This window comes from Podarcis muralis, chromosome 14, assembly GCF_964188315.1.
Source record: "Podarcis muralis chromosome 14, rPodMur119.hap1.1, whole genome shotgun sequence".
Classification (NCBI taxonomy): Eukaryota; Metazoa; Chordata; class Lepidosauria; order Squamata; family Lacertidae; genus Podarcis; species Podarcis muralis.
This window is the reverse complement of record NC_135668.1, coordinates 36,738,893-36,766,715: the sequence shown is the minus strand read 5'-3', so window position 1 is coordinate 36,766,715 and position 27,823 is coordinate 36,738,893. Positions and strand designations below refer to the sequence as shown.

Sequence of the window (27,823 nt, the reverse complement as noted above, 5' to 3'; positions counted from 1 at the left end):
TGCAGTCCATGGGACTCTCAAGAGTCTCCTCCAGCACCATATTGAGACTTTCGAAAAGACAGGACCAGACACACCCTTTAGGTTAAAAGGTTGTTGTTTCCTCCCCTGCTCTTAACTTTATCTGGGTGTGTACAGAGCATATCTTTAAGAATCCTGGGAACTGTAGTTTACCCTCACAGAGCTGCAATCCCCAGCACCCGTAACAAACTACAGTCCCTGGGATTCTTTGGGGGAAGCTGGGTGCTTTAAATGTTTGGTGTGGATTTGACATATGGTGTGGAAAGGACCGAGTCTGACTGAGCAAGCAACATGTCATTCAGCATGCTGCTGCTGAACAAAGCTGTTTGTAAAGAGAAAGAGCGATAGAGGGCTCTTGCATCAGTTCCTACCACTGATCGTCATTGACCATCTGTCAGGGATCATTCAGCTGTAATTCCTTCATTCCAGGGGGTTGGACTAGATGACCCTTGGGATCCCTTTCAACTCTTCAGCTCTTTGATTCTGTGTCCATAGAGCATTACAGCCTTCGCCTTTCTCACAATAACCCCACAAGGCGAGTGTATATGATTTCCCCTTTTTTACACATGGGAGAAGCCACAACTGTGAAAAGTAGCTTGGTGGTGGTAGTTGGAGTGTGGGCCTCTTGTAGTGTCCTCTATTTTCCTGTTGGGGGCAGCTGGCTCATTACGATCCTGATACTGTACAAACTTTTGAGCAATTGAGAAAGCTCAGTTCAACCCTCCCTCCCCATCCCTTCTGTCCATTTGGAAGGAGTCCTCCTTCCTAGTCAAGATCTGGAACTGCTGGCAGGATATTCTTAGACCGAGATTTTCTTCCTGGCATTTCTGCAGTTGGAGGCTGAGAGCAATACTGGAGAATTCAAGGGATATTTGCAGCAGAGGAAGAATCCAGCTGCAGAGACGTCTAGCAGGTAAATTTCCCTTACTGCGCATTGATCTTTAAATTTAGCCTATTGACTTTCTCTGGTTTTCTCAGAACTTGCTCTCACAACCTTTTTACCTCCTTGCACATTGTTGCTGCCCTGAGTCCTTCTGCCTTCAACCCAACGGCAGACCCCAATCAGCTTTTCACAATCTCTATGCCCTGTGCTCCTCCAACAATTTCAATTTAACAGGAATAATCCCTGTTATCTCTCTCTCTGGGGTGGGGAATTGCTACTCCTATTTTGCCTTTTGAATATGTTTCAAAAATGCCCTTTAAGGTTTTTATTTGTATATACTCACACACATGTCCCTGCAAGTGGGTTCAGCCTAGGGATGGTGTCTCTCTCTTTTAAAAAAAAAAAAAATATATTTTTATTAATTACGAACACGTAAATACAGCAAATATACATAAATAAAACTAAAAAGAAAAATAGAGACTATAAAAAGAAACAAGAAACAGAACAAAGAATAAAAAATAGATAACAAATTTCAAAAATGAAAAAAAAAATATAAATATAAATATTTTCACATCAACTTCTACATAGGGAGTTCAAGCTTTTTTAAAACAGTTTTGGCTTGGCTCCATATTTCATATCTCTTGACTTCTTGCTATCTATGAACGTACTTGTAAATCAATTTTTTTCCAGATAACTGTATTCAAATGGTAAATCTTGGAGAGACAGTCTGACTGTCACTGACACTCACTGAGGGATGGTGTGTCTCTTAACTGTAGCAGTGGCAGACCTTGGGGTCTCAATTTTCAGTGGCGCCCTGTGCCAACGTTCAGTGCCCCCTTTGCCTCTCGCCTTCCACTCTACGGCGCCGCCTGTTGCACCCCCAAGGCTCCGTGTTCAGTGCAACTGAACCGGTTGCACCCCCCTAAATCTGCCTCTGACTATAATGCAGATGGATCTGAACCCACACACACAAAAACCACAATTGCTCGAGTGATTGTTCTTCTAGTATTGCAATGAACCTACATTAAAGGATGTAGGTACATAAAAGGATGTCATATAGAGGAGGGAGAAAGGTTGTTTTCTGCTGCTCCAGAGAAGCGGACACGGAGCAATGGACCCAAACTACAAGAAAGAAGATTCCACCTAAACATTAGGAAGAACTTCCTGACAGTAAGAGCTGTTTGACAGTGGAATTTGCTGCCAAGGAGTGTGGTGGAGTCTCCTTCTTTGGAGGTTTTTAAGCAGAGGCTTGACAACCATATGTCAGGAGTGCTCTGATGGTGTTTCCTGCTTGGCAGGGAGTTGGACTCGATGGCCCTTGTGGTCTCTTCCAACTCTATGATTCTATGATTCTATAAAGATATTAAAGATAATAACCTACATTAAAGATATTACTATAAGTAATTTTTGTTAGCTACCTTTATTTCTGTTTTGTCCGACAGAACTTTACTCCTGCTTCTCTGTCCAAGGGCATATAAATGTAACATCCAGAAAAGGAGTTGCAGCAAGTTTTTCTATTGCGTGCGGAGCCAAGCTTCCTCTCGCTAGTGCAAAATAAATGGCAGGCATGCCTGCCAGCTAACTAGATACTTGTGCAGTTGTCAGTTTTACCCCTTTTCTCCACCTGCCCTTTTAAATTCATTATGTTCATTCACAGAAGTATTCATTTGACGCATCACAAATCACAGTGTGCTGGATGGATGGGTATTTTTTCTCAGCATAAGGCAGCTGCGTGTCTAATCTTATTGTATAGAAAATCCCATATATTAATTGTTCCTGTCTCCCATCGTTCTGTATTTGGGCATCTCCAGACTGTCTGTGTTTTGTGGGAGGGGCTCAAGGGCACACTGGGAAATCTAGCTTTGTGCAAATAGAGTGAAGTAAAGAACTCTGTCACCTGAGCACAACAAATCCTCTTTAAAAAAGAAATGGACTTCTTCCCGTTTGAAAAGTGATGGGGAAATGCATTGAAATGTGTGGGAAGAGTAAATGACTGGCAGGAAGACATAAAAAACCCCAACAGAGAGGTGCTCTGTTGCAACAGATCTACTTCTTGTTTAAAAAGGAGAAAGAGGACATTTTGCAGTTAGAAAAGGGATGGGGGAATGCACCGAAAAGGGTGAGATGAACGTGTGATTACTGGGAAGACACATAAACTACCCCACAAGAAAATCAGGATGAATGCAGGAACAGGATGAATGCTCACTGTCACATGACCACTACACAAACAAATCAAAACAAATGTTCATTAAAGACTAGATATAATCCAACATTTTGTTTGCATAAACTTTATGCAAACAAATCAGGATGAATGCTTAATAAATACAGTAGGTCATCTGGAGGAGCCCTTCTCTGCTCATAGCTTTTAGCTGTATATCTTGATTTGACTTCAGTAGCCATGTGTCTAAATTTGAAAAGGACAGCCTTTCTCTTTGAAGGGTCATCAGAGGAGAGTCCGGGGCTGTCCAGGCCAGGTCCCGTTTAAAGAGGCTGATCCACACCATACAGCATATTCAACGCATATCTGAAGTGCATGACATTCCCCCCCAAAATACTGGGAACTGTGATTCCTATACACACAGAACTACAATTTCCAGCACCTATAGCATACTAAAGTTCCCGGTATTTGGGGGTGGTGGGGGTCAAGTGCTTTAAATGTGTGTTGAATATGCTTTAAATGTATAGTGTGAATCTTCTCATAAGAGGAGGGCGGGCTTAAAGTTGCCCATCAACAGATCTCACCTGGACAGCAGGCAAACAACTCACCTGGTCACAGTTTCTTCCACTAGGCTGAGATGAATTGCATTTCTGTTTCAATGATAAAAATTCTTTCTGAATTTGCGTCTATACCTCTGAATCAGAGTATACAGTGGTACCTCTGGTTACGTACTTAATTCATTCTGGAGGTCTGTTCTTAACCTGAAACTGTTCTTAACCTGAAGCACCACTTTAGCTAATGGGGCCTCCTGCTGCTGCCGTGCCGCCGGAGCACGATTTCTGTTCTCATCCTGAAGCAAAGTTCTTAACCCAAGGTACTATTTCTGGGTTAGCGGAGTCTGTAACCTGAAGTGTATGTAACCTGAAGCGTATGTAACCCAAGGTACCACTGTATACAACTATTCTGCAGATCCATGCCCACTTTTACTCTCCTCTCCCTTTTTGCATGATGCCTAAATGTTTGACAAATGACTGCTGGAAAACACTGGGCTTACTGTATAAGGTGAGCTGGGGAGACCTCCTAGCTCCCTGTGCAGCTCTCAATTAATGGGGTGCCTTTTGCATCCGTTCATCCCCAGTCCTGCCCCTCCCAGCTCTGTTCGCCAGCCAGTTGGCCAGCTGCACGGAAGGCACAGGACTGGAATAGCATTGCTATCTCATTCTTGTTGGCAGAGCCTGCTTTTTTGTCATCTTGGTCTCTGACATTTGAGTGTGTCTTCCCCCATCCCCTGTCTCTGGCTCCAGCTACCCTTAACTTATCTCCTTCATTCCCCCGACCAAAATAAAGTATTCCGCAACGGCATCTCTTGGGTATGTGCAAATTTAGAGTGGGGTTTCCTCAAACTTGGTTCTCCAGATGTTGTTGGACTACAACTCCCATCATCCGTGACCGCTGGTCCTGCTAGCTAGGGATGATGGGAGCTATAATCCAAAAAGAAACCCAAGTTTGGGAAATCCTGGTTTAGAAGAAAAGGCAAGTAAAAGGCGACATGATCGAATTTTATAAAGCTATGCATGGTGTGGATGAAGTGGACAGAGAAAGGTCTTTCCTCCCTCTCTCATAACACTAGAACTCGTGGACATCCAAGAAAGTTGAATGTTGGAAGTTTCAGGAGAGAGAAAAGAAAGTACTCCTTCAGGCAGTGCATAGTTAAACTGTGGAACTCCCTGCCACAGGAGGCAGTGTTGGCCACCAACCTGGTTGGCTTTAGAAAAGGATTGGGCATATCCATGGAGGATAAGGCTATCAGTGGCTACTAGTGCTCTGTCTCCATGGTTGGAGGCTGTAATGCTTCTGAACACCAGTTGCTGGAAACCCTAAGAAGGGAGAGGGCTCTTGTGCTTGGGTCCTGCTTGTCAGTTTACCAGAGGCATCTTGGCGGCCAGTATTAGAAGAAGAAGAAGAGTTTGGATGTGATATCCCGCTTTATCACGACCCTAAGGAGTCTCAAAGTGGCTAACAGTCTCCTTTCCCTTCCTCCCCCACAACAAACACTCTGTGAGGTGAGTGGGGCTGAGAGACTTCAGAGAAGTGGGACTAGCCCAAGGTCACCCAGCAGCTGCATGTGGAGGAGCGGGGAAGCGAACCCGGTTCACCAGATTACGAGTCAACCACTCTTAACCACTACACCACACTGGCTCAATGAGCACGATGCTGGGCTAGGTTGTCCACTTGCCTGGTCCAACAGGCTCTTCTTATGTTCTTAAAGAACCCTGAGGATTGTAGCTCTGTGAGGGGTAAGCTGAAGGTTTCTCTGAGCGAAGCCATGTGCTTTAAACATGCTCTGAATGTATGGGGTGTGTACAGCCTTAAGCTATCCAGCTGAAACAGAATGTAGAGCCGAGAGAGGAAATCGTCTTCCTTCCTTTGTAAAGCCAAAACATGGCGGTGTGGAAGATAATAAATGGACGGCGATGACAGGAGCTCTATCCAAGGGTATCAGAGAAAATCCCTTGCTCAATTAAAGAGCCAGAGGAATTTCAAGAGGTGTGTTATGAGCTGAAACCTGGCCTGTAGCATTGGCTCCAAGTTGTGCCTCTATGTGTGTGCAGCTTTGAGAGACTGTTGTTTTCTGTCAACTGAGAGAGACGGGGATGATGGCTGTCTAACGAGAATGCAGGGGACTGTCAGGGTAGCAACGCCAAACCAGCTGCCTGGAATTAAATGATCCCGTTTATCATGAGCGAGAGTGAAGTTCCCCCAATTAAAAACCACTTAGACCTGGCAGAGAGACAGGCAGTCAAACTCAATCCAGGGGCTCAGCTACGCAGAGCATTTTTATAAGCCCACATTTCAGGCCGTAGCTGCCTGCAAGAGAGATGGTGGGCAGGTCCGCATCACACATTTAAAGCATGTTCCGCACACATTTAAAGCATGCAGCTTTCTCACAAGGAATCCTGGGAACTAGTTTCACAGAGCTACAGTTCCCAGCACCCTTTGCAAACTACAGTACTCAGGATTCCTGAAGGGGTGGAATAAAGTGCTTTAAATGTATGGTGTGAATCTGTCCAATATCTATCTATTTTATTAAAGTTTATATACCGCATGATTGTTAAAATAAAAAAATCAACTGCAGCTAGAATTTTGTTAACCCAAAATTGGAAATTACAAGAAGTACCAACAGTGGAGGAATGGCAGATGAAGATGATGGACTTTTGGGAGCTAGCTGATCTGACTGGAAGAGTCCGCGACCAGAAGGAGGAGGAGTACCAGGAGGAATGGAAGAAATTTAAAGACTATTTAGCTAAATATGTTAAGATAACTTAAATAGAATTACTTGCAAGTATCAGATTGGCCTAGGATTTAAATATGTGATGTTATAGAATAAGATGTTTAAAGTTAAAATGAAAAGAAAGAAAGAGGTTAATTGACTTAAGTAAATTTTAGGTGAAATTAGTTTTGGAAAACTGCTACAATGATATATATGGAAACTCAGCCAGGGGGATTCGAGGAAGTCACCCAACAATGTTAACAAAAGTGGAACTACTACAGTTAGGATCTATGTTTGGGTTTTGTTTTGTTTTTTTTGATGTTTTCTTTTTGTATTTGTCGATATGTTTGTTACAAATTTGGAAAATTAATAAAAAAAATTGGGGGGGGGGAATCAAAATGGGTAAGAAGGAGAATAAAACAATGAAATTATCAGTAAAAGCAGTTCCAAACAACTATTTGCAACATTCAAAGAATAACTAAAATAAGTGATAAGCTAAAAACAAGCTTAAAACAGCTGTCAACATTCTACCTGCCTGGGTAGTCTTGCCTAAACAAAAATGTTTTTAGCATGTGCTGCAAAGAGTACAGTGAAGGTGCCTGCCTGATGTCTATAGACTGGGAGTTCCAAAGTGTGGGAGCTGCCCCAGTAAAAGATAAATTTATTACAAGTGCAGAACAAGTATTATGTTGCACCTGTAACAGGGCCAGTTCTGTCAATTGAAGTGGTCAACTGGGCACATAGGTAAAAGGTAAAGGAACCCTGTATGGTTAAGTCCAGTTAAAGGCAACTGTGGGGTTGTGGCGCTCATTTGCTTTCAGGCCAAGGGAGCCGGCGTTTCTCCACAGACAGCTTTCTGGTTCACGTGGCCAGCATGACTAAACCACTTCTGGCGCAACGGAACACCATGATGGAAATTAGAGCACAAGGAAATGCTGTTTACATTCCCGCAGCAGCAGTACCTATTTATCTACTTGCACTGACATGCTTTCGAACTGCTAGGTTGGCAGGAGCTGGGGAAGAGCAACGGGAGCTCACTCCATCACTGGGATTTGAACCACCGACCTTCTAATTGGCAAGCCCAAGAGGCTCAGTGGTTTAGACCACAGTTCCACCTGCACATATGGGGTAGCCAACTGGCACCAAGTAGTTTAGGGCTTTATATGCTAATAGTAACACCTTGGACAATAACTGACTCAGAATATCTGACTGCACACACTATTACTATTTTAAAAAATAAATAAATCTGTGATAAATAGAATATCCGAGCCAAAATGAACGGGGGGGGGGGGGTGTTGTTCTCCCTGAAATTTCAGCATTGCAGCTTCTCCAAAATTTCAGCTTTGCCGCTCCTCCGATTTTTGCACATTCTTAGCTGTCTCCCTTGGGGGTTACACACACCCCGCCTGAACTCTGGCAACAACAATCACACACAAAAACATGTTACAGGGCTCGATCTTAACTCCGCCAGCCACCGCTGCCTCTGAGCTCCTTGTAAGCAGGCTGACAAACCATCGGATGAAAGGCGCAGTATCAAGTGAATATCAGTTGTGGTGTCACTGGATCCTGGTTTTTCTGGCTGGGGGCCAGGCGAATGCCTTGCTCTCAATCTGATCCTGCCCGCCCTCCAGTGGGTATCATATAATGATGGGATGATTTACCGGAGCAGGTGTGAGGCCGAAAAGAAGAGGCAGGCCTGTTAGCCGGCGGAGAATGTATTCTCAGCTAACCTCGGGGGAGACTCATCCGCTTGCTTCGTGAACATACCGTGCCAGGTCAGAGGAAGGAAAAAAGAAAGGGGAATCATAGAACTGCAGAGTTGGGAGGGAACCCCAAAGGTCATCTAGTGCAACCCTCTGTAATGCTGGAAAAAATGATAGCTGCATCAAAATCGCAGGTCCATGGCCCCCACCAGATATCTGTTCATATAGAGCATTTATATCCCATTTCTCAGTCAGAAGGTCTGGCTTACATGCAGTCACTGAAAACAGGGCAGTCCCTGCCCACAGGCTTGCAGTCTAAACAGCATGACACACAAGGAGAAAGGGAAGAGGAGAAAAAGCAAACTCAAGTGCCAATTATTACAATGGTCTCCTGGCATTGAAACAGCTCAGGAGGCGCCTGGTGGAGCTGGTCTTTTGGCAAAGCCACTCATCTCTCCCACTGAGGCAGCCTGAATGGAATCGGCAGGCAATGTATTAAGGCCAAGGGACTGCGAGGGGAGGAGGAATAGATTATATGTTTAACCTGAGGCTTTCAGTCACTTCATGAAGAGGCATGCACAGCTAACACAAGCAGGATTTAACCCCAGCTCGGCTGCTGACCAGTACAGGTTAAATCCTGCTGGGAAAAGAGGTGCCTCGGGGGAGGGGAAGCAGGTCCCCCAACCTCAAATAAACGCCTGCTTTTTGCAGACATTGGCTGAGTTACAGGGAACCAGGCAGAGGGCCTTCTCAGTAGTGGCACCCACCCTTTGGAATGCCCTTCCATCAGATGTCACGTTAAAAACCAACTATCTGACTTTTAGAAGACATCTGAAGGCAGCCCTGTTTAGGGAAGTGTTTAATGTTTTATTGTATTTTTAATATTCTTTTGGGAGCCGCCCAGAGTGGCTGGGGAAACCCAGCCAGATGAGCAGGGTATAAATAATAAATTATTATTATTATTATTATTATTATTATTATTATTATTATTATTATTAATACTACTACTTCTCTTGCACATGTAGTGATGCCTATAAAATGCAGGCTTCTTTCTTGGGAGGGGAGAAAGGAGTGCTTTCCCAGTCCTATGATCAGTGATTCATGTGATGTCATAATGATGTCATCTGATTGACAGAGTGGGCGACCCCGGCCACCTGTCACGTTTGGGCCATGTGGCTCGTCCTGATAAGGATGGTCTGGCCCATGGAGCCAAAACCCTTTCCACACCCCTGACCTGATCTGAGCTACACGCCTTTCCCAGTAGGCGAAGGAGCTAGAGGGTCCCAAATGAGCCAATGGACAGAGATAGCTTTGCTATCTCATTTTGCTATGTGGGGTTTCTCTTGCGCTTGATTTGGAAATTGCAGTTAGTGCAGAATGCTGCAGCCAGATTGCTGATAGGAGTGAGACTCTGTCAGCATATAACACCTCTGCTCGGTGACCTGTACTGGTTGCCGATTTCCTACTGGGCAAGGTACAAGGTGTTACTATTAGTATATAAAGCCCTTAACTTGGGACCAACTTACCTGCGAGATTGCTTTACCCCATGTATGCCCAGTTTGCTTCAGTCTGTAGAACTGGCACTATTACAGGTGCCACATAACACTCAGCCCACATTTGTAAGGAACTGATCTTTCAGTGTGGCAGTACACAAACTTTGGAACTCCCTGCCTATTGATATCAGGCAGGCACCTTCACTTCAGTCTAAAAATATTTTTGTTTAGGTAGGGCTTTCCAGACATGCAGAATGTTTTAACCTGGGTTGTTTTTATTTCAGCTTATTGTTGATTTCAATTACTTTTGAATGTTTTACATAGTCATTTTAAACTGTTTCTTAACTGATACTTTTATTGTTTCATTCTTTTCTCAAAGCGCTTTCTAGGTATCGTTGCAATCAAGCATTATATAATTTTTGTGAAATAAATAAAAATAAAATAAATTCCGTCCCACACCCCAGAACGTGGGGTGCGGGTGGTGCTGTGGGTTAAACCACAGAGCCTAGGGCTTGCCGATCAGAAGGTTGGCAGTTCGAATCCCTGCGACAGGGTGAGCTCCCGTTGCTCGGTCCCTGCTCCTGCCAACCTAGCAGTTCGAAAGCACGTCAAAGTGCAAGTAGATAAATAGGTACCACTCCGGTGGGAAGGTAAACGGCATTTCCGTGCGCTGCTCTGGTTCGCCAGAAGCGGCTTAGTCATGCTGGCCACATGCCAAGCTGTACGCCGGCTCCCTCGGCCAGTAAAGCGAGATGAGCGCCACAACCCCAGAGTCGGCCACGACTGGAACTAATGGTCAGGGGTCCCTTTACCACCCCAGAACAGACAGGTGGGATGTAAAGGAAGGATAGGGTAATAGGAAAGGGAGCTCAAGCAGCTGAGACACAAAGCCTGTTGACCTATTTTGATGAAACATGTGGTACAATCCTCCTGTTTTCCTGTGTCTCTCACCACCATAGCACACTTTGCCCCTTGACTGAAGCATCTCAGCCTTTTGCATTAGTTGGACCTGGCTGCTTGTTGGCTCTGGAGCCACCTACTGTTGGGCTCCCTGCCTTGCATCCTACCATTCCCAACGGGCTCCAGGTACCACTGCCCTGCTGTAGCTTCTTCCTGGAAGATGATCCATAAATACAGAAATAGGTATAAATAAAAATCTTTCTTTACAGATTGATTCAGATTCTGGATCCTCCAACAACCCCCAAAGATGGCTCACAGGAATAAAGCTGGGGCTTCCAAAGCCAGTCGTGCCAAGAAAACTCCCAAGGAGACGCCTGTTGTTACAGGACCCAATATGGACTCTCTGGGTTTCCTGGCTATGGACAGCAACGTCCCAGGTTTGTCGCAGGTCATCCTTCAAAAACTCAACATGAAGAGCTACGATGACTACAGGTGAGGTTTGTTGGTAAATGTAGATGGGGGTGATATTTCAGAGGATGCTGAAAATCCTGGTTTTGGGTGTGTGTGTGTGTGTGTGTGTGTGTGTGTGTGTTGATAGCTTCACAGAAGTTGTTAGGATCCAGGCCTGCAAGTGAGAATCTGCACTCTGGGAGCCAGGAGATGTTCATTCCAAGACTGGGAGCTGAAATATGAGCCTTAGTAAGATAGGGGGGGAATATGCGGTTGGAATAGGCGGTTGGAGGATGGATGGCGGCTAACAGATTGAAGTTGAATCCTGACAAGACAGAAGTACTGTTTTTGGGGGACAGGGAGCGGGTTGGTGTGGGGGATTCCCTGGTCTTGAATGGGGTAACTGTGCCCCTGAAGGACCAGGTGCACAGCCTGGGAGTCATTTTGGACTCACAGCTGTCCATGGAGGCGCAGGTTAACTCTGTGTCCAGGGCAGCTGTCTACCAGCTCCACCTGGTACGCAGGCTAAGACCCTACCTGCCCGCAAACTGTCTCGCCAGAGTGGTACATGCTCTGGTTATCTCCCGCTTGGACTACTGCAATGCGCTCTACGTGGGGCTACCTTTGAAGGTGACCCGGAAACTGCAATTAATCCAGAATGCGGCAGCTAGACTGGTGACCGGGAGTGGCCGCCAGGACCACATAACACCAGTTCTGAGAGATCTGCATTGGCTCCCAGTACGTTTCCGAGCACGATTCAAAGTGTTGGTGCTGACCTTTAAAGCCCTAAACGTCCTCGGTCCTGTATACCTGAAGGAGCGTCTCCACCCCTGTCGTTCAGCCCGGACACTGAGATCCAGCGCCGAGGGCCTTCTGGCGGTTCCCTCATTGCGAGAAGTGAGGCTACAGGGAACCAGACAGAGGGCCTTCTCGGTAGTGGCGCCCGCCCTGTGGAACGCCCTTCCAGCAGATGTCAAAGAGATAAATAATTACCTGACATTCAGAAGACATCTTAAGGCAGCCCTGTTCAGGGAGGTTTTTAATATGTAACGCTGTACTGTTTTTAATATAAGAATAAAAAAATACAGTACATCACCATTTACCTAACATTCTGGCAGCTGAATGAACAGTTTTGGTATGGTGTTGCTACAAGTTTTGTTTTTGAGAACAAACTTAGTTAAAGAAAGAAAGAAGCCTTGCCAATATTTATTTGTATACCTGTATTTAGAGCATTTGTACACTGTTAGGTGCCCAGAAAAGCTCACCTACAACTGATTAAAACAAGAGGGTCCCTGTTTGTGCTGTTTCTTCACAGGTCTGCAGTGGAAGGCAGAAAACTGTGCACAGATTTTGGCATCCGGTCCTATTTTGAGATGTTCCAGAAAATGGAGGACACTTTCAAGTTTTGTGTTGAGTGCAAGAAGCTTCCAGAATCAATGCCTGATCCTAAAAGCCTGCGGCGCTGCAAAAGGTTAAAAAATAATAATAGAACTGTTATTCAATGAAAAAAATCCTAGATCAGGAGAGCCTTTGGCCCTCTGGATATTTCTGAACTGCAACTCGCACCATCCCTTGCTGTTGACCATTTTTGCTGGGGCTGGTGGGAGTTGTAGCTCAACAACATATGGAGGGCCAGATGACATTTTTAAGCATAATACATCAAGCAAATAAACGTGCATGTGACCAAACCAGGAAACTATGGCTGCCTGCTTTGGAACAAACCAGTATATCAAGCTACAAATTGTTTTAGGATCCAAAGCAGGCAACCATTGTTTCCCAGCCAGATGAATCAGGAAACTATGGCTAAGGAGATGCTTCCTGGCTTCTCTGTGGTTCCTGCAAAGGGGAAGAGCAAAGCAGCTACGAGCAAAGGCTCGTTCATATCCCAAGTTGAGATATGATCGTCCATATATAGGCAGTGAATGAAGATCACTTCTTGCTATGGATATTGAAGCCAGTGGGGTCTGGTAGGCTGAACCTTTTAGCAACCTTCTTTCCACTCCCAGGTGCCAGAATGTCTATTACTGTGGCTCAGAATGCCAACGAGCCAACTGGCCCACACACAAAAAGGTCTGCAAGAAGCTGAAACTGGTGGCTCTCGACCGACTAGTGGAATGGCTTGTTTTCACAGGTAAGCCTGCCATGGGCATGGGATCCAGTGCTGGTGTATTTTCCCCCTCTGCCCTCTCTCAGTTGCCCTGTTAGTGTGTCTTCACTGGCAGAATGGCTCTATGGGGCCACCTACATTGCAGGGCTTCCACCGAATCCTTTGCTGGCCAATCTTCAGAATCAGGTTATGCTCTTTATTCATTCATTAATCACAGTTTCCAATTAAAGAAAAACAACTCTACCTGACAATAAACTATAAAAAATACAATGTGTATTACAGCAGGCAGACTTAAAGGTTGGGCAAGGGCACCTTAAAAACAAACAAACCAATTAATCCCAAGGCCCACTAGTAACCCAAAGGTCTACCAGTCAACCTGAAGCTTTTGTTCCACTGTGATTCTTCCGACAGGCGACATCCCTTTCCTCACAAGCCCCTGGACGAAGCGAATCCTGGAGGTGAGAGGCTGGGAGGACTACTTCTCGATGCAGGACGGTCTAGAGGAGAAGCTCAACAATATCATGACGGGGCGTTACATGAACATCCTCTGGGCCAATGCTGGGAAGCCAAAGCCAGAGGAGGCGGAGCTCCTGGAGTCTGTCAAGCGGGTGATGACGGACTTTGTGTCCAGACCAGCCACCATTGGCTTGGGGCTGTGCCTGTTCCACCTTGACCCCTACGCCAAGCCTATCACGGTGCACGTGGTTGGAGCTTCCCACGTAGAGACTCTGAATGCCCGGGTGACAGACTACGATGAGCTCTCCCGCATGTTTCCAAAGCACCAGGGCATCGAGGTGGTGATGGTGGGCGTTGACGTGGTAGATGGGCCCATCATGAGGCCGCCGTTGGTGGCTTTTGGGCCCCGGGAACGAGTCTACCTCAGCAGCTACAAGGGCCTTTATCATGACTTTTGGGAATCGCAGGTAGAGACCCAGCAGGCTCCTCGGCCTGACATCGTGGTTGGCTTCCACCCAGGTATGTCATTCCATTGTCCCTTCCCTGTAGCTCAGTGGTGGAGCTTCTGTTTGCGTGCAGAAGGTCCCAGGTTCAATCCCCGTCATCTCTGGGTAGGAATCCTGGGAACAGTAACTTGCGAAGGATGCTGGGAATTTCATTTGCGAGGGGTAAACTCCAGCTCCCATAATTATTTGCCGTGGGAGGGAGCCTGCTTTAAATGCAGTGGCGTAGCGTGGGTTGTCAGCACCCAGGGCAAGGCAAGTAATTTGCGCCCCCTAACCCGTGGATTTTAGCACTCGAGTCGCACCGCACGCCTGGCACCCCCCCCCTCCACAGTGGGCGGCGACCCGGTGGCTCGGATCGGATTCTCACAGCCAGCACTGCAGTGAGAGAGAGTGAGTGAGCCAGGTAGGGGCAGAGAGCTGCGAGTGCGAGCGCGCGCCCCCCAGATGTTGCGCCCGGTGCGGCCGGCCCCCCTTGCACCCCCCACGCTACACCACTGTTTAAATGAATGATGTGTTGGAGCCCTTCCCATTACAAATGGTGCTTGAAGCCTTTAGCTACCCTCTTTAGCTGGTGTTTTGCGTTTGCAGGATACTTGTGGACCCAGCAGAGAGAAAGGGAGAGAGAAGGAGTTTCAGAAATCCTTGTTTATGCTAATGCACTCTTAGGATCATCCCTAAATCTGTCTGTGAGCTACTGGAAATGGAATGCAGTAAATGGCAACAGAGAGATTCAAGTATTTTATCTGTAGGTGAACAATGCCAGCAAACTGACAGCCTTAAGAGCAGTTGCCCATCTCCACCCCAATGGGAATAAGAACCTACCCCCCCTGTAATTTTTGATCTGTTTGCTAGCTTGGTTTGGAACACAGGGAACTTTACATTTGTTGTTGTTATTTAGTCGTTTAGTCGTGTCCGACTCTTCGTGGCCCCATGGACCAGAGCACGCCAGGCACCTCTGTCCTCCACTACCTCCCGCAGTTTGGTCAAACTCATGCTGGTAACCTCGAAAACACTATCCAACCATCTCGTCCTCTGTCGCCCCCTTCTCCTTGTGCCCTCCATCTTTCCCAGCATCAGTGTCTTCTCCAGGGAGTCTTCTCTTCTCATGAGGTGGCCAAAGTACTGGAGCCTCAGCTTCACGATCTGTCCTTCCAGTGAGCACTCAGGGCTGATTTCCTTAAGAATGGATGCGTTTGATCTTCTTGCAGTCCATGGGACTCTCAAGAGTCTTCTCCAGCACCATAATTCAAAAGCATCAATTCTTCGGCGATCAGCCTTTACATTAGGATCAGCTAATTGCCAGTGTAGCCCAGTGCTGTCAGCAGCAAAGGTAGGGAACTTCTGGCCAGCAGGGCAAATGAAGCCCAACACAGATCCCATGGGCTGTTACTGCCAAACTGTTTCCACCAGCTCTATACCTGGTCTCACCTTTTGCTGCTTTCATAAAATTGCCCTAATTTTATTGATGTTATGCTTAGGGGTGGAAGGATCTGCTCCCTTTGGTTCTCTGGGTTTCTCATTTTTCGAATCTCAAATTCAGTTCTCTACAGCTCTTTAACACAGCTCTCCCTCTGGGAGTTCTCACCGTCAGTGACTCTCTGAGGTCTCCAGCAGAGAAGAGTCCCCCCCCCCTCACCAGCTGCCATCTGATCTTTTTAACTGTCTGTACTAGTGATTGAACCTGAAACCATCTGCTTGCAAAGCAGGTGCTCTGTCACCAAGCGACTCTCCCTTCCCAATTTGGAAGGGTGGTTCCCAAGGGTGAAGACATGTGTAATCTTTTTCGAGCAGTGGGGCCATTATGGAAGTGCCCTTAACAAGCCAAACATACTGCTTCCTCTGCACCATAGAGCTCAGGGTGTGGGGTGGAAGACTACCTAGTCCCACATATAGAGGCTGGTGGCCATCAACTAGAGTTCCCATACGTACGGAATCTTCCGGACATATGTGGAATACTGCTGTCTTTAGCAGTGTCTAGGCAAAAATTGGTAAAATGTCCAGGAAAATCCGGGTGCATGGCAATCCATGTCGACAATGCCGTTTTTGCCTATTTCCCATTAGAAAATGCTCAAAAACAGCATTTTTTTTGCCCTCAAAAGCTCAACAACTTTCCTGTCTGGAATTCACATAATCATAGAATTGTAGAGTTGGAAGGGACACCGAGGATCATCTAGTCCAGGCATAGGCAATCTCGGCCCTCCAGATGATTTGGGACTACAACTCCCATGATTCCTAGCTAGCAGGACCAGTGGTCAGGGATCATGGGAGTTGTAGTCCCAAAACATCTGGAGGGCCGAGTTTGCCTATGCCTGATCTAGTCCAACTCCCTGCAATGCAGTAATCTCAGCAAAACCATCTATGACACATGGCCATCTGACCTCTGCTTAAAAACCTCCAAGAAAGGAGAGTCCACCACCTCTTGAGGGAGACCATCCCACTGTCAAACAGCTCTTACTTTCAGAAAGTTTTCCCCCCCTGATGTTTAGAATCTCCTTTCTTGTGCCTTGAAGCCATTGGTTTGAGTCCTGCCCTCCAGAGCAGGAGAAAACAAGCTTGTTCTGTCTTCCATGTGACAGCCCTTGAGATATCTGAAGATGGCTATCTTCAAATATTCCTAAGGCTGCGCTGGAAGAATGGCATACGCAACTGATGGACTATATGGAATTGGCCGAAATGACTGGCAGAATCCGGGACCTGGGAGAAGAGGCAGTGGAAGAGGACTGGAAAAAAATTAAGGACTATCTACAAAAACATTATAAGTTATACGAATGTTGAGAATTTGCTAAGTTTTTTGGAATAACATGCTTCAGTATTGAGATTTGAAAATGGTGGAAATTAAGTTATGACTGTGAAAAGTCCAAATTTCAGAGTAAATGTTCCTATTTTTGGGGATTGATGATGGAAAGAAGTTAACCAATAATACGTACTCTAAATCTAAAATATAATTAGATGAAAGTACAAAAACGCATGAAACAAGGTATTAATTTGCTGATATTTGTTTATTACAAAGAATGCAGGGTGCGGAGGATGTGGGGAAGTCCAGTGGATTATGAAAAAATGTTTGAAATTGTGAATTTTCTTTTTTCTATTTTCTGTTTTTTTCTTTTGTAAAACTGCTTTCGCTGAGTAATTGATGATGTATTTGACCTGGGAAAAAAGCAATAAAAAATATTTTAAAAAAAACAAAAAACAAATATTCCTAAGGCTGTACTTTGCTTTAAACTGTTTTCATGCTGTATAAATTGTTGTGTGACCTGCCCTGGGACCTGTGGGTGAAAGGCAAGTAATAAATCAAATCATTACAGTGGTACTTTGGGTTACAGCCGCTTCAGGTTACAGCCGCTTCAGGTTACAGACTCTGCTAACCCAGAAATATTACCTTGGGTTAAGAACTTTGCTTCAGGATGAGAACAGAAATCGTGCAGCAGCAGCAGGAGGCCCCATTAGCTAAAGTGGTGCTTCAGGTTAAGAACAGTTTCAGGTTAAGAACGGACCTCCAGAATGAATTAAATTCTTAACCCGAGGTACCACTGTATTATGAATATTTATAATAAAAATAGCTGAGCATCCTGTTTTCACTGTAGCCAACCAAATGCCCCCCTGCGCTTGCCATTCCCAGCAACTGGCGTACATTGGCACACTGCCTCTGACAGCCTCCGACTTTCTGACAAAGCGTCAGAATCCTCTACATTTTCATTTGTCTGTTTGTGATTTCTTCTGTTTGTCCTGGGTTCTCTACCCACAGGTCCACTTTCCCTGGGGGAACCCACTGATCACTACTGAATCAGAACAAACATCAGTCGGGATTTATGCAGATTGGTCTTTGTTCCAATTCAGCAGTAATCCCAGGGAAAGCTGAATAAAATGTGCAGAGAATGTCCTCTAAGCAATCTTTTCCCACCAGGCCATCTTGCTAAGGGCCTCTTGTGCCGGCACACAGGCCACGAATCTCACTGCCTCTCACCCTAACCTACCTCACAGGGTTGTTGTGGGATGACATGAGGAAGGGGAAATCCGATATGCCACCTTGAGCTCCTTGGAGAAAAAAGGTGGGATATAAATGCAATAAATAATAACGATACTACCAATAAATAATTGCACAAACCTAGATTACACACTTGAATCCCTCCTGCAGGTGATCCCACTCACCAGAGGGATCCTCTGGATGCCAGATGTCTCAGAAGCGGATCACAACTTGCCTAGCAAGCACCAGATTCTGCCCAGCTGTCTCGTAGGCTATCCCACTTCCAGTCAGCTGCTTGCTGCTGACAGTGTGTTTCACTGCTGGGATTAGACTGAGCACTAAAGAGCTGAGCTGAGGGACCCTGACAGGGGCTGATCAGCTTGTTAGCATACCTATCACTATCGAGCTGGTTAAGTGCGGAGCAGCTGTGGTGGGGGGCATTCAGTGCTCAGCCTCACACACAGCTTGGGTGTTCCTTGCACACATTACAAAACGTACCGGAAACCGTCATGGTGCGTTGTAATGTGGGGGCAATCGGTACATGACAAAATGGCCACAAGGGCTTCCCAAACTGCATCCTGCTCAGTTTCTCCATGGAAGGAGAAACTAGGTTCTATTAGCATGCCTCAGCCCATAATAATAATAATATTTTCTTATTTGTACCCCGTCCATCTGGCTGGGTTTCCCCAGCCACTCTGGCGGCTTCCAACAGAGATTAAAAATACATTAAAATGTCACACATTAAAAACAGGGCTGCCTTCAGATGTTTTCTAAATGTCAGGTAGTTGTTTATCCCTTTGACATCTGGTGGGAGGGCGTTCCACAGGGCGGGCACCACTACCGAGAAGGCCCTCTGCCTGGTTCCCTGTAGCTTTGCTTCTCGCAATGAGGGAACCACCAGAAGGCCCTCGGCACTGGACCTCAGTGTCCGGGCAGAATGATGGGGGTGGAGACGCTCCTTCAGGTATACTGGTCCGAGGCCGTTTAGGGCTTTAAAGGTCAGCACCAACACTTTGAATTGTGCTCGAAAACGTACTGGGAGCCAATGTAGGTCTTTCAAGACCGGTGTTATGTGGTCTTGGCAGCCGCCCCCAGTCATCAGTCTAGCTGCCGCATTCTGGATTAGTTGTAGTTTCCTCTGCGAGGGCAGATCTGAGATGGAGGAGGAAGAAGAAGTAGGCAGGCATTGCCACTCCTGGACTGGTGGTAAGCAAGAAGGCAGGCAGGGGAGGGCTGGCTGAGGGCAGACTGAGGTTGGTGGGGCAGTGCCCCATTCACCTAATGGACCCACTTTCACTGGTGCCCCTCCATGTACAACAGCTGACCAGACTAGCTGTTGAATCTTACATCAACATCCTCCACTGAACCCAGGAGCAGAAGACAAGCTCTGTCCACTCACCACCCCCTCAGTATCTGTCGCCTAAGGCAGCTGCTTCATCTTGCCTCATGGCTGGGCTGGCCCAGGCCTGGATTGATAGATGACACATCACAGAATAGTAGAGGATATCTGGGGACAATGCTGCAAAGTAGGCTTCTTTTTCTACTGGGATGGGATAAAAGAGAGAGAGACATTTTATGAAATTTTATCTGGGAGCGGGGAATGACTTCTGGGAAATTTTGGGTCAGTTCTATACTTAATCTTTTTTATATATAGAAAGATGATGATGGTGATATTTAGCCCAAAACAAAAAGGCCTTCCAGAGTGGCTTAGAAATGTGACATAGGTGGTCCCCACCCTCAGGCTTGCAAGCTAAAAAATACAGCACAAAAGGAAAAAGACTGGAAGGGAGGAGGGAAACTCTCCTTTGGGATTTCAAGCCACATTATGCCGTATCCATTACAATGTTGGGCATTTCCATAACATTGCCTGCCCAGTCCTGGAAGGCAACCTGAAACTTTTCGTAAAGGATGTTGCAATGTGTCTTGTCTCAGCACTGCAAGGGTGCTTCTTACTCAGGAGCAAGGCCATGTTCCACTGGCGCGCTCCACCACATTCCGTAGGTATTAAGTTATTAGTACCAGGATAGTCAAATGCCCTTGTGAATACGCAAGGCTCCCTTGGCACATCATTCCAAGCTTGCAGAAATGTCAGAGGGCTTTGCAAACTGGGAATTAATCTTCCCTCCGTCCCCCACTCTGCCATCCCCAATCTGATCTGATCTTGGCAGTGTCAGCCCCCCCCCCCGCCATGGTTCCCAGCTATGACGTGCGAGATAGTTTGGCATCCTTGTTCTGACAGCTGCACAAACAGCCAGACCCTCACTATTCCCTCCCTCGACCTGCTGGGGAAGTTTCCAGCCTCCATCCTCTTTCTGCCAAAGGTGTGATGTACAAGTGGAATCAGCACTTGCTTCACATATCGGCCTTGCAAGGTATAAGCACGCTAAGTTGGCACTCTTCACCAGCAAAAGGTGCAGAGAATGTCCTCTGAGCAATCTTTTCCCATCATGACATCATGCTAAGGGCATCTGTACGGCACCCAGGGAAAGTCAGCCTCAGTTCTTGCCCTGCAGCTTTGTCTGCCGTCCAGTCTCTGCAAATAGCACATGAGGTTATTAAAGACATCCCTGCACTGAATTGCTTCATGCTGCAAGCGGTTGCGTGGGGATGTGTGTGTGTTGTATCTTGCAGGGGAGTGTTCAGACGTGCAACCAAAATGATCAAGGGGATGGAGGGGCGCTCCCATGAGGAAAGGTGGTAGCATTTTGGACTTCTAGGTTTGGAGATAAAGCAAGAAAGAGGGGACTTGATAGAAGTGTATTAAAATTATGCATGTCATGGAGAAAGTGAAACATTAGAACTCATGGACAGCCAATGTTGGAAGTTTCAGGACAGACAATAGAAAGCCCTTCTTTAGGCAGTGCATAGTTAACTTGTTCCCACAAAGGGTAGTGATGGTCACCAACCTGGATGGCTTTAAGAGAGGATTGGACAATGGCTATCAATGGCTACTAGGCATAATAGCTATGCAGTCGGTGTTAGGATATTCCGGTGTCCTACATGCCAGGACACGAAATTCCTGCAGATCTGTTGTCTATGGTTGTTAACAGAGAACAACTTAAGGTTTATGTACAGCGGTTGCAGTTGGGTTAAAACACAGGTGATACAGGTTACACGGAAAGGGGGAGGATGTTAGGATATTCCGTTCCACCTTAAGTACAGGCATGATTGTTGTGTGTCACATGCCTGTTTACACTCCAGCACAGCTTGCTGGGAACTTCCATTTGTGTATAACTTTTGCTTCTGCTTCTTGCTTTGGACACAAAGGGGGTCGGACATGTCCTGCTGTACACTGAATAAACTGCTTGTAAATATGCTCACACAGCCGTCTCCCTGCCACTTCTGTTGCGCAGCGTTATTTACTCTGCTGAGTGTGCGTGCCCAGCTTCTGAAGCTAGGGTTGCAGTTTCATGCTGATCCAAGGACTGGAGATCGCCCGACAGACCGGCCAGTGGGCTGGGGCCTGCCAATTGCCCCCAATTCCTTGGCTGCATCCCAACAGTCGGAGGCAATGATGCTTCTGAACACCAGTTGCTGGAAGCCACAGGAGGCGAGAGTGTGCTTGTGCTCAGGCCCTGCTTTTGGACTTCCCACCGGTTGGCCACTGTGGGAACAAGATGCTGGAGGAGATAGGCCCCTGGTCTGATCCAGCAGGCTCTTATTATGTTCTTATGCATGGTGGCACACAGAAATGGCACCAGGGTCAGGGAGACGGCTAGGCTGAAACCCTTCTGACATGTTCTCTTGTGTGTTTCAGCACACTGCAAAAAGCAAGTCCACAAGATAAACCTTTCAAAAAATGCAACCTGGGCACTGCATGCAAATGAGCCATTTCCGGTCTTCTCCATTCCTAGGTTTCCATGCCTGCCATGACCTAATGGAGAGTTGGCTTCCTACCTTGCTGCTCCTTCGAGACTACAAGATCCCCTCGCTCTTCACCGTGTACAGGTAAACAGGCAGGTTCTCCTCTACTTCTTCTCCCACACCTGTTCTCCATTGCTGGTGCCAAGGGCCAAACGAGACAATGAGTAAGCAGAGGTTGGATGGCCATCTGTCATGGATGCTTTAGCTGAGATTCCTGCATTGCAGGGGGTTGGACTAGATGACCCTTGGGGTCCCTTCCAACTCTTAAGATTCTATGATTCTATCTGGTGCTGGGGGCAAAAGTGGGCAGATGTAACTGTTACCTTCACAAAGCAGGCTGCATTCACAGGGACATAGGAAGCTGCCTCATGTTGGCTCAGGCTATTGGCCTCTTTAGCTCCATATTGCCTACACTGACTGGCAGTGACTCTTAGGGGTTCAGGCAGGAATCATTCCCAGCCTTACCTGGAGATGCCTGGGATTGAACCTGGGCAAGGCTGATGCGCTAACCACAGAATCACAGGCCTTCCACTCTTCTATTCTCCTTCCAGGACATTTTGACATTTGCTGCTGCATTAGGAATGTGCAGGTGAGGCTGCATAGCATTCAAACAGACTAGGAAGGAGGAGGCATAAGAGGAATGGCTAGGGGGCTGTTGCAGCTGCCTCCCAACATCTACCGCCTGAGGCATTTGCCCCAATCTGTCCAATAGTGGGGATGGCCCTGAACTCATTGAGTTATAAGAAGCTACACAGAAATTGGGAACCGGAGCCTTCTCTTTTCAGTTTCCTAGGACTGTCCCCAAACCCATTGTGGTCCCATTAGGGCAGAATGCCAAATCAATATTGGCATTCTGTCGACTTTTGAATATCTGTTTGCACACATATTCCTTTGATCTCTTCCCAAGCCTCCTGTTTCAATTGCTGTGTTGTTTTATTGCCTGCTTTAATTATGTAAGTGTGTATGCATAATTTATCTTTATTCAATTTTCAATATAACAAGATACATACTTACATTAAAACAAGGTGGGGGGAGGAAGATTCATAAATACATACCTAAAAGGAAGGAATGAGAAAAATTCACGAATGTGGAAAATCCATTGTTCTGATGGGATTGTGTGTTTTAATCATGGGTGTTCATATTTTAATATTTCTGTAAATTGGATTTTATGTATTAGAAGCCTAAAATTATTTTCATTAATTTTATTATGACATTTATACCCATCTTTCCTCCAAGGAACTCAAGGTTGCATACATACTTCTCCTTTTTCTACCCTCAAAACCACCTTGTTGAGATAGGCTAGGTTGAAAAGCAGTGACCAACCAAGTAGGAATTTGAACCCTGAACCCCAGGTCTTAGTCTAACACTCTAATCACTACTCTATGCCAGCTCTATTCAGTGGATGCTAATGAAGTCCAGGCAAGGTTGTGTTAAAGCATGTGTTATTTCACACTTTCCAGTGCATTTTTCTGTTGCTTTCATTGCAAAAAGTCTGATCTTTTGAGGAAGTGGGTTTGTTGTGCAAAACCTCCCCATCCATTTTAACAGCACAACTATCATGGGCTGATACGTGATTGAGTTCCACCCCAAAATAGTGACTGGATGCACTTGAAAAACCATTTAGGGTCTAAAATGACCTAGGCAGTGCAGACTGAAAATGATCTAGCAGCACTAACCAAGACCCCTTCCTTCTTTCCCCCAGTGAACAGGAAATGAAGAATTCGCTCAAGATCTTGATGGAGCTAGAGACACAGATCACAGGCTGTGGGGCCAACCCCTTCGCCTCCCTCAAACCAGAACAGGCCTACTCAAACCCCAATAAGCCTCCTGTCTACTGCAACTCCCACTACATGATGTTCCGGGGGCTGTCTGCTCCCCCAGATGAACTGGACATAGGAGAGCTGGATGGGGGTGAAGAGGAGCGAGATTAGATGGGGAAGCTTAGAGCAAGCGACCTCCTAACTCCAGGCAGCAGAGATGTCAGGAACACAAGTGGCTGTTTTGTGTGCGTGCTCATTCTCAAAGCTGGCCCTGTCCTTGCAGCTGAAGGGCAGATTCCAAGGGTAGCAAATAGGGAAAGGGCTGTAGCTCAGTGGGGAAGCACCTGCTTTGCATGCAGGAGGTTGTGGATTCAGTCCCCAGTGTAGGATTGGGAGATATCCCTGCCTGAAACCCCAGAGAGCTGCTCTGAGGCCGTGGGTGTAGGCTCTCCCGAACTGGAACTCCCATCAACCCCAGAAACCATGAAGCTACCAGCCATGATGTCTGTGCTCTGCCTCAGAGGTTGGACGCAGTAATGCGTCTTGAGTACCAGTTGCTGGAAACCACAGGAGAGAGTTCTGTTGTGCTTGGGTCTCACTTGTGGGTTCCCCTCCAGGCATCTGGCTGGCCTATGCAAGACCAGGATGCTAGACCAGATAAGCCTTTGGCCTGATCCAGCAGGCTCTACCCATGGGCTCCATGGTTGGAGGCTGAAGATTTTGGGATACTAGTTCCTGGAAATTGCAGGAAGTGTGCTGTTGCACTCAGATCCTGCCTCCTGGCTTCTGCCCCACAGGCATCTTGGGGTGGGGCACTGTGAGACCAGGATCCTGGACTAAATGGGACATTGGTCCGATCCAGCAGGCTCTTCTTAAGTTCTTAAGCATGGCCAATGTCCTGTGGACCTGCTGTTTTTCAAAAGCCAAGCCACGGACTCCCTACTTTTGAACATGTTGGTATCTTTGTGGTAGTTTTTGTTATGTGAATGGTGCCACGACACCCTCCAACATCTCCCAGCGCAAAACCAGACCGTGCTCCCATGCGAGTCACATGACCTGTGCAAGGATACGGCATACATTTTTGGGTGCCGCAATCTCAAGCGTTGTGGGGCACTGCGCTTCGTGAGAGCACAACCTTCCCAAAGCAGGATGTCCTGAAAAATTGACAGGTACAGGCTACGGACCCCCTGGGTAGGTTATGCAAACCAACAATTGGAAGCCACTGGTTTAGACCATACTGAGCAAGATGAACCCATGGCCAACCATGTAGCAGTTGAACTAACAGCTAGTCCCATCCTATAAGAAGTTGACACACACATGGGATCATGTCACTGGTATTTCCAGCTCAGCAGCTCTCCAGGGTTTCAGGAGTTTTTACCAACCCTTTCTGGAAGTGTCCAACTTCTGCATGCCAAGCAGGTGCACCACCTGAGCCATGGCATATTTAGCCACCTTTTTGTCAAGCAGAAATAAATAAGAAGGGAGAGGACTGTTTGTGAACATGGAGGGTGGGGAGAGGACCCCAGGATGCACTCCCCCCCCCAAAATCCCCTAATCTCGTGCTGCCTTTTACTAAAAATAAACCTGCACACTATTCAAATTTCCCATCAAGTATTCCTGCCTTCTTACTTACAGCCAGCCCAGGTGGTGGAAGCCCTGTCAGCTTCTTCATCCTCTTTAGGCTCAGTGTTAACCCTGGTAGAATTTGGCAGAGGAGGCGGAATGGGGATGAAACTAGAATTAGTTGGCTCTGCTTGTCAATGGCTCTGGTGCCACCTACTGTTGGCCTCCTGCCCCTCCAGTCTCAATGGGCACCAGCCACCACTGATTTTATATGACACCCCTTTAGTGCAAGTGCAAAGGTTTTACAAATGATGCTGGGAAATATGTGGGCAGACACCCAATGCTGTATGAAAGGTCGCTCAAGAGAGCCAGAGCAAGAGCAGTAAGGACCCAGGGGATGGAAGTGTAATAAATAAAATACAAATCCGGTATGATTGCCAACATCATGTTGACCCCTACTGAGCCAGTTGCACAAGCACAAGGATGGTTTTCCCATGAGAAACTGTTTTATCACTCAATTGTTTTTTAAAAAATAAAGCATAACAGAATGGCTCCTACACAGATCACAAATTATCTACATAGGATTTTCCCATACACACCAATTTCCTCCCATTTCCAGGCCCATGGAATTCAGGGAGCCTCTCAGCTTATACACTGGATGAGAACAGGCCCCAATCCATGTTTGCCACCCGGGTTCTCAAAAGGCCCAGAAACACAAGGGTGTTCCATACATTCTCAGACACTTCCCCCCCAAAATCTGGGTAAGAGATGGCTGATGGGGCTGCAGTCCTAGTTCCCCATATTTCAGCACACATAAAAAGTGTAAGCATAGTTCATAGATGGCTAACTAAAATACATATTGCTGGATCATCTTTCTGTGCCATCTGTTCTTCCTGGGAGCTTGGATGGATCTTAGGGGTCAGAATCCCACCCAAGCAACACTTCAAAACTTGTTTGACCTCGATAATGTGCATCAAACACCAGTCCATGTTCCTCAACTGGCAACCCTGAACCACACAGCAAGCTTTCTGAGGAAGTTTTTCTCGAGGTCTGTTTGGTCCCTCCAAAGCGCTTCCATCAAAAAGGGTGAGGATCCAGCAATTTCTGTGCATTCAGAGGCAAAATGTAGCAGCTGGGACGGCAGTCTGGGAATCAAAGGGACCAACCACAAAAGCTAGGAGCCGATGCCTACACTCAAAAAGGGCAGCAGTTCCGTTCTGCGACAGAAAGCAGTGCAAATTCCAGTAAGGATGCTTGTACATTGAGGTTCGGAGAGCACATTAAGACTTGAGAGGCTGACATCTGAGGAATCTGTGGCACTGCCTTGAAGCCCCCTTCCAGACGGGGGCTGCACTTCTGGTTTTCTGCAAGGCAAAAAAGTTGGACGCTGGTGATGGCAGGAGAGTTGGCAGGCGATGGCCTCTGAGTTTCAGTTGCTGAAAAGAGGGGAGACGGCTGTTGTGCTTGGGTCCTGTTTGCAGGCTTCCCAAATGTGTTTAGTTGGCCTCTGGGAGAACAAGAGGCAGGAATAGATGGGCTATGGGCCGGATCCAGCAAGGCGCTTCCTACGCTCACATTAAATTTATGGGCAGGACCAGAGGCGAAAGAAGGCAAGGCTCATTCCTTTTTGGGGAGCCTTCCAAGAGCCACATGGGCAACTTTTCCTGGAGGATAAGGCTATTCATGGAGAATAGGACCATCAATGGCTATTAGCCAATATGGACATGTCCTACCTGTGCTGTCGGGGGCTTCTCACAGCCACAACAAAGACAGGATGCTGGACCAGATGGGCCTTTGGCCTGATCCTGCAGGGCTCCATTTATGTGCATGGCCTGGCTGTGGCTGATGGACGCTGAGGGCACTGATGCTTCCCACCTCCCATGAGGAAGGGATTCTGCAGACATTTGTTGCAGTAGTGGGAATGGTCCCTGTTCCAAAGGCACAGAGGAAGAGGTCTGGGGGCCACTGTGTGAGGGAGGCAGAAGGGCTGGAAAGGACTAGGACGCTGGCTCAGCATCACAAAGACCCAGAAGAATCTTATTAATTTAAGACACATAGGGAAACTGCCTTAGGGTAAGTCAGACCATTGGTCCATCTCGCCCAGTATTGTCCACACTAAGCGGCAGCAGCTCTCCAGGGTTTCAGGAAGCCTGTGCTCTCCCTCTGAACATTTGTCTCCCATTGATCCGTGCAGCTCAGTATCGTCTATGCTAATCTTTGACAACATGGTACCCTCCAGATATTTTGGACTGCAACTTTCATCAGCCAGCATTGCCATACCAGTTGCTGGAAACCCAGCTGCTTGAATTCTGCTTGCAAGTTTCTCACAGGCATCTTTCTGGCCGCTGTGAGAATAGGATGTTGGACTAGATGGGCCACTCGCCTGGTCCAGCAGGCTCTCCTTATGTTCTTATGGGAACTGTAGTCCAAAACAACTGGAGGACCTTAGGATAGGGAAAGCAGGTCTACACTGACCTGCAGCAATTCTCTTGGGTCTTAAGATGGGGGTCTTTCCTAGCCCTACCTGGAGATGCTGGTGATTGAGCCTGTGCCCTTCTGCTCTTACCCCTTTATGCCAGTGTAAAGAAATTTGATTAATTTGTTCTCCTTTTGCTAGCCGCAAGGCACTGGGTGAGAGCTCTAAAAGCAGCAATCCTGGCTACCTAGCAGTCCTGCTCAGTCGCAGCTTCAAAAAACATTACCAGGTATTGCCTATACAGTAATTTC

The 27,823-nt window shown here is 46.8% G+C and overlaps 1 protein-coding gene across 2 annotated transcripts; it reads left to right on the top strand.

The window, feature by feature from the left end:
- The first annotated feature begins 102 nt into the window (after positions 1-102).
- Positions 103-27,336, top strand: MSS51 (MSS51 mitochondrial translational activator). 2 transcript variants are annotated; one of them, XM_028705399.2, is made up of 7 exons: positions 103-931; positions 10,706-10,918; positions 12,192-12,347; positions 12,883-13,007; positions 13,395-13,958; positions 21,764-21,857; positions 23,476-27,336. In XM_028705399.2, the coding sequence occupies exons 2-7, from the start codon at positions 10,734-10,736 to the stop codon at positions 23,702-23,704; spliced, it is 1,353 nt and encodes a 450-aa protein (XP_028561232.2). In that variant the 5' UTR covers positions 103-931; positions 10,706-10,733; the 3' UTR covers positions 23,705-27,336. The 2 variants fall into 2 exon arrangements, with proteins under 2 accessions (XP_028561232.2, XP_028561231.2); XM_028705398.2 differs by having other exon boundaries at positions 104-931; positions 10,696-10,918.
- Positions 27,337-27,823: the final 487 nt, after the last annotated feature.

What these genes read in the sequence shown, in the direction of transcription:
- MSS51 (XM_028705399.2), top strand. Translation starts at nt 10,734, where the DNA reads ATGGCTCACAGGAATAAAGCTGGGGCTTCCAAAGCCAGTCGTGCCAAG. An exon ending in AGCCTGCGGCGCTGCAAAAG is followed by an intron (nt 12,348 to 12,882) that starts GTTAAAAAATAA and finishes TTCCACTCCCAG; the next exon opens with GTGCCAGAATGTCTATTACT. An exon ending in GGAATGGCTTGTTTTCACAG is followed by an intron (nt 13,008 to 13,394) that starts GTAAGCCTGCCA and finishes TTCTTCCGACAG; the next exon opens with GCGACATCCCTTTCCTCACA.